General features: G+C 33.5%; 1 protein-coding gene across 1 annotated transcript; it reads left to right on the top strand.

Annotated features, from left to right (window-relative positions):
- The first annotated feature begins 3,021 nt into the window (after positions 1-3,021).
- LOC132602631 (chalcone synthase B) lies at positions 3,022-5,445 on the top strand. The gene is made up of 2 exons (XM_060315438.1): positions 3,022-3,276; positions 4,129-5,445. The coding sequence occupies exons 1-2, from the start codon at positions 3,072-3,074 to the stop codon at positions 5,118-5,120; spliced, it is 1,197 nt and encodes a 398-aa protein (XP_060171421.1). The 5' UTR covers positions 3,022-3,071; the 3' UTR covers positions 5,121-5,445.
- The last annotated feature ends 914 nt before the right edge of the window (positions 5,446-6,359 follow it).

Here is a 6,359-nt window from a genome sequence, read left to right as displayed (position 1 = left end):
GTGCCACAGATTTTGAATGCATATTATTATTATTGGACCTAAGGTCACAGCTAGTAAACAGGTTATTCATTATTCAGGATAGGGAGTATCCATATCTTTACTTCACTGTTTCAGTCCAGTTATCAGCATTTCAGTTCAGTTTAATTTTAGTTCAGCTTATTATTTCATTCAGTTGTTTTACATACCAGTACAATTCCAGTGTACTGACATCCTATTTGTTCGGGGCCTGCATCTCATGATGCAATACCGATATACAAGGTGCAGACGCAGCTCACTAGGAGGCTTTTAGATTCAGCTAGTCAGTGGTGAGCCTCAGTTCTCTGAGGCCCTACCTTATCTTTATATTCAGTCAGTTAGCAGACAATATTCCAGTATTAAGGTATGCCGGGGGCCTTGTCCCGGTAGTCAGTCAGTATTTCCTTATTTAGTAGAGGTTTCATAGATTACAGTCAGTCAGGTATTTTAGTATTTTGTTGGATTATTGAGTTAGCCCTTTTGGCTACTACTTATTCAGCATTGTAGACTTTTAGTATTTCTTCCGCACAGATATATTTCAGTCAGTTATTCTCACTGGATTAGCATGTGTTTATCATACTTAGATATCAGTATACCACATATTGATCCAGCCAGCCAGTTGATTCGCTCGGTCACATGCAGACAGGCACCGAGTGCCCTGTTACGCCCAGACCATGGTTCGGAGCGTGACACCTATAAACTCAAAATTTAAGTTTCGCCTCTAAGAACAAAGAATCTTATGTTATAATGATTCAGCTATTACTTTATACTATTGAACAATGCATTATATAAACTCTGGTTTCAAAAAGATTTTTCCTTCACGTGGTTAAGATTTAATGAAGAAACAAATTATTTACCCCTACCATAATGTTATTCAACTGTTGTATAACTTTGTTTACATCACCATTTGTAATTTGTTGTTCATTAATTATTAAATGACCCTCAGACGTTATTGAAACAAACAAGCCAAATAAAGAAACTTGGTAGTTGGAGATAAATCTACATTATGGTTTGTTCTATAAAAAAAAAAAAAAAAAACCGAAAGAAGTAACGTTTAGTGAAATTATTAAATATATCTTTCTTTTTCATTAGATAGGTTACTGGAAAAACGACATTTCTCATGTTCTTTAGTTTTATGAGGGTAGTTGGACGGAGATTTTGATCAATTAAAAAAGTATACTCTATATAAGAGGAACATTCCAGGAATTATGATAAATCTGAAATCTGAAGCAAGATAATATAATGTTTCTATAAGATATTTTTTGACATATTTTTAACATCTGTTATAAGTGTCTTAGCATATTTAACTTTTTTTGTTAACTACATAAAATCTTAAATAATAATTTTTATATATAGTTCGGTCACTTAGAGTTTAGACCATATTATCATAAACTTTCTTTGAATTAATTTTAAACTCCAACGTGTCTCCAACTCTCTCATCTGTATTATTTCTGTCTACATTTGCGAAATCGCAAACCTTTAATAATATACTTGACGTTGATCGAGATTTTTCAATTAAAAGTATTATTCATAATACCAAAAGTAAATTGATCAGATAAGTAACATGTCTTATTTTTTAAATTATATTCCGCTATTTATGAATAATTATCTATAATTGTCGTTAGCCTAAGTCAACCACTCACCCCCAAAATACCCTCAATACGATATAATATAATACCATATATTATCCGTTTTAAGCCAAACCCGTATGGCTCGAACTAAATTCACTCATAGCACACACTTATAAGAAAACCTTAGGCTTCTCTTCTTCTATATGTCTCTTAAAGATAAATGTAGTAAACAAACTCATAGACGACAAAAGGACATGCATTTTACTTGGATTTGAATTTTTGATTTTGAAGTTGAAACTTGAAAAATTGAATTTTTGGAGTTGTGATTTTTGGAATTTAAAGTTGTGTTTGGACGTGCATATTACTTGGAAAAATTTTGATGTTTTGTGAGTGGTAGTCCCAAGAATTCCAAAAACTGGTAACTTAGAGAATTTTTGAAGACAAATTTTCAAAATCTAATCCAAATTTTTTTTGCCAAACATCATTTGAAGATAAGTAGAAAAAATTATTCCAAAAGTATTTATAGATAATGATAATCTAGGAAACATTATTTTCCATCGAAAAATTTCCGTTCATACCAAACACACCCCATAGTAGGGGTGAGCGTGGTACGGTATTTGATACTTCGATACGGTAATTTCTGTTTTTGATTTCTAAAAATACTATACCATTACCGTACCAATTTAATCCAGTATGGTTCGGTATTTTAAAGTTCTGTTTCAGTATTTTATAGTACGGTAAATCGGTACCATAGTTTGTCCGACTTCAACTTACATATACTCATATCGTGAAGAATTATAACTTCTGTTACTTAAGAAACATCTCAATTATTATGTGCTAAACACCTTACACATGTAAAAATATTCAAAAGGAAGTACAAGCAATCCCCGTCGTAAATCAATTATACGAAAAAGACATTTAAATCAGGTTAGAGTAGTCAAAGTTCAAACGTTTAAACAATTAATTTTCGAATAATACTAGTTTATATATTTGTTAGTATTATAATATTAAGATATATGTAATTATATACTTCGGTATGATATTTGGTATTTCGGTATTTTCATTGTGAATACTGAGTATCGTACCGAATACCAAACTTTTTAAATATGCATACCGAATGCCGTAACAAATACCATAATACCAAAACTGCGGTATAAAAATTTTTGATTTCGATATGATAATGAATATCTACCATACCATGCCTACCCCTACCCCATAGGTAACTTCTTGTTCTTATCAACTCCCATTATGTTGGCATACGTAATATAGCTATACGAGTACTTCACAAAAATATATACAAAATCGAAGTAGGTCCCTTTATTAAATCTGTGTTCATTGGAGGGAGTGTTACGTCACTTCCCTAAGTAGTTGCATTGTTTATCTTCTATATATGAAGGTTAAAGAATCAAGCATTGTCATTGCACTGCATTATCACTACTAAAAGCTGCCTTTGATTTTTTGGCCTCTTTCCATCTTCATTAACTCATGTTAAATCTGGAAAAAATAATGAAGATGGAAAATGGTAAACAAGCATTCAAATCTCAAAAATCAGAGGGTCCAGCACTAGTTTTGGCAATTGGAACAGCTACTCCTTCACATTGGATTGATCAAAGTTCATATCCTGATTATTATTTTAGGGTTACAAATAGTGATCATTTGGTGGATCTCAGAGAAAAATTTCGACGTATTTGTGAGTTATTCTCCTTAGTTTGATCATGCTTTGCATTATATGTTGTTATTTTCTTCTTTCTTTTGTTCACGAGTTTTCGATATTATATGGTGTATACTAAGTGTAGATTTATATTGATAATCGGAAAGAATCGGGATTTAACTTATATATATACTGACATTGTTACTGACATTGTAAATAACTTTACACAATATATCTACGTGCTCTAACAGGTTAAAATAGGCCATTTACTGCATAATTATTCGAAGTTACCAAATAAGAATATTATAGTACAATTACTTCTTGTTATAAATGATCTTAACCTTGTGGAGTAAACAAAACATATGGTAACGATGCATGTAAAAAATTTAAATCAATTTAAAAACATGTTACAAGTAGTTAAACACAACGACGGAATACATTGTTGTTTATACTATCGATGTACACAACATAACATGTTTGTCTATACATGATATGCATGGCCGACTCATATATACGTCACGTAAGGTTTCAAATAGCAGTGAATATTTGCTCTGACTCAGCCTCCCGAGTAACAGATCAAACTCTAATTAATAATAATGTGTTATCCCTTTAATTTGATTTGAGACTTTGTGTTTTTTGGTTTTGCATCGGGTGTTCGGTACCTGTTTGGCTAACTAATCTGAATTAGCGCAACACTGAAAGATTTTATTACTCTAATAAACTCTCTTCATGTTGGCTGATAATTTTCTAACGTGCTAGTTTTCTTAAAAGAAAAATTGTTGCGTCTTTCTTTTTCCTTTTTTCTTTAATCTTTTCACCCAAAAAAATGATAATTTCCCCCTGTCAAGAGCACATATGAATAAATATCTTTATACTCCATGTGATATACAGGCAGCAGAACAATGATAAAGAAAAGGCACATGCTTTTGACAGAGGAAATATTGAAGAAAAATCCTAATTTGTGCTCTTATAGTGAACCATCGTTAGATATTAGGCAAGATATATTGGTGTCCGAAATTCCCAAGCTTGGTAAAGAGGCTGCACTCAAGGCCATAGAAGAATGGGCCCAACACAAGTCCACAATAACCCATTTAGTCTTTTGCACTAGAAGTGGTGTGGACATGCCCGGGGCCGATTACCAGCTCATTAAGCTATTGGGCCTAGGCCCATCCGTTCAACGCCTGATGATGTACCAACAAGGTTGTTTTGCTGGTGGCACCATGCTCCGATTAGCCAAGGACCTGGCGGAGAATAACAAGGGGGCCCGGATCCTAGTCGTGTGTGCTGAGAGCTCCGCGATAGGGTTTCGTGGGCCTAGTGAATCTCATGTTGATAATCTTGTGGCCCAAGCATTGTTTGGAGATGGGGCGGCTGCTATAATAGTTGGATCGGACCCAAAGCCTGATTTGGAGAAGCCCGTTTTTGAGATTGTGTCGGCGGCCCAAACTTTCGTCCCCAACGGGGATTGTCACCTCGCGTTACACCTTCGCGAAATGGGCCTTACATTTCATTGTACAAAAGGTGTACCTCCAACCATTGCTAAAAATGTTGAGAGTTGCTTAACTAAGGCATTGGAGCCTTTGGGAATATCAGATTGGAACTCACTTTTTTGGATTCTTCACCCAGGAGGGAATGCAATTGTGGATCAGGTCGAAAACAAATTGGGCCTTGAGCCCGAAAAGTTACAGGCCACGAGGAATATCCTTCGTGACTTCGGGAATATGTCGAGTGCATGTGTTTTATTCATATTGGATGAGATTAGAAAGAAGTCCACTAGAGATGGGCTGAAAACTACTGGTGAAGGGCTGGACTTGGGTGTCCTTTTATCATTTGGGCCTGGGCTTACTATTGAGACAGTAGTCCTCCATAGTAAGCCCATTTAATGTACTTACTATTGTGATCATCTTGCCTTTTCTTTGTTTGTTTGTATCCTTTTTTTTTTCTTTTTTTTTTTTTTTGGGTGGGGGTGGGTTTGGGATTGGGGTTATGTCGAATAAGCTATGGTTGGACTTGTCCATTCAATTTATATATTTACAATAAATTAGAACATCCAGACAGAAATAAAATAATTGTTGATTAATTATTGTTGATTAATTTTATTTAACTGTTGCTTATTGATTAGGTTACTTGATTCAAATATGTGGTACGAGTATTGTTTAACCTTTGACTATTTTTTTAATTCACTGAACTCCCTCTGTGAAAAGCTTACATTTTAAACCTCTACAGAAACTTGAACATAAATGATTAGTTTAAGAAGTAATCATTAGTTTAAGAAGTCTTTGACTACTTTTCATAAATTTTTTACAAAATCTTAGATCAAGTTTTTTATTATTATTATTATTATTATTAATTCTCATCGATTTGTTTTTGGTGGGGGTGGGGTGTGGGGCAGGGGGCATAGATGTCATGATTCTGAAATTGGATACACAATGTTTATCTTCTTTTCTCGTTTTCGTTCAAATGAAAGTGAAAGTAATAGAGATAAATAGTAATTCTTTTGGACGTCGTAATAATTTGTTCCATTGTTGTGACAAGGAATCAGGACAAATCCTCATGATTTTTTTTTTCTGGGACTAGGCAAGAAAGTAATATTATGGATTTATACTTTTGTCTCATCACAATAATTAAATTGCTAAATGGAAATAAAAAATTTGACACCTCAATAGAGAATTACTAAAATTGATCTCCCTAGGCATAAATAATCATTTTGTAAGCACTAGACAATAGGAACCATTAGTTAGGATTTTGTCCAAGTGCATACTTCTTGTGTAACTAAAGATTACTATAATCAAAGTAGGCGTTGGCCATGGAAACCAAATATTTTTCACTTTATTTAGAATTTTTAAGTTGAAGTTGAAGATAAAGTTGTGTTTGATTATAGTTTTTGACTGAAAGTGAAAAAAGTAAAAACAAGGTTTTTAGAATTTTCACGGTCAAACGTTGATTTTCAAATAAAGTCAAATAATTTTCCGGAAAAGGGCAAAAACAAATCCATGGCCCAGCGGGTCCAAGCCTTCAATTAATATATATTACTGTAATCTAATACTTCCATGTATGTAAAACCAAAGTTATTACAATCTACTACCTTCACATAAACCAACATATATATAAGACCATCTCCG

Source organism: Lycium barbarum, chromosome 7 (genome assembly GCF_019175385.1).
Source record: "Lycium barbarum isolate Lr01 chromosome 7, ASM1917538v2, whole genome shotgun sequence".
Lineage (NCBI taxonomy): Eukaryota > Viridiplantae > Streptophyta > Magnoliopsida > Solanales > Solanaceae > Lycium > Lycium barbarum.
Note: the sequence above shows the minus strand (reverse complement) of the source record. Positions and strands in the feature narration are given on the sequence as shown.

Excerpts from the sequence above, each read along its gene's own strand:
- LOC132602631 (XM_060315438.1), top strand. The coding sequence starts at position 3,072 with ATGTTAAATCTGGAAAAAATAATGAAGATGGAAAATGGTAAACAAGCA. Across the intron at positions 3,277-4,128 it reads AGAAAAATTTCGACGTATTT|GCAGCAGAACAATGATAAAG; the intron begins GTGAGTTATTCT and ends TGTGATATACAG.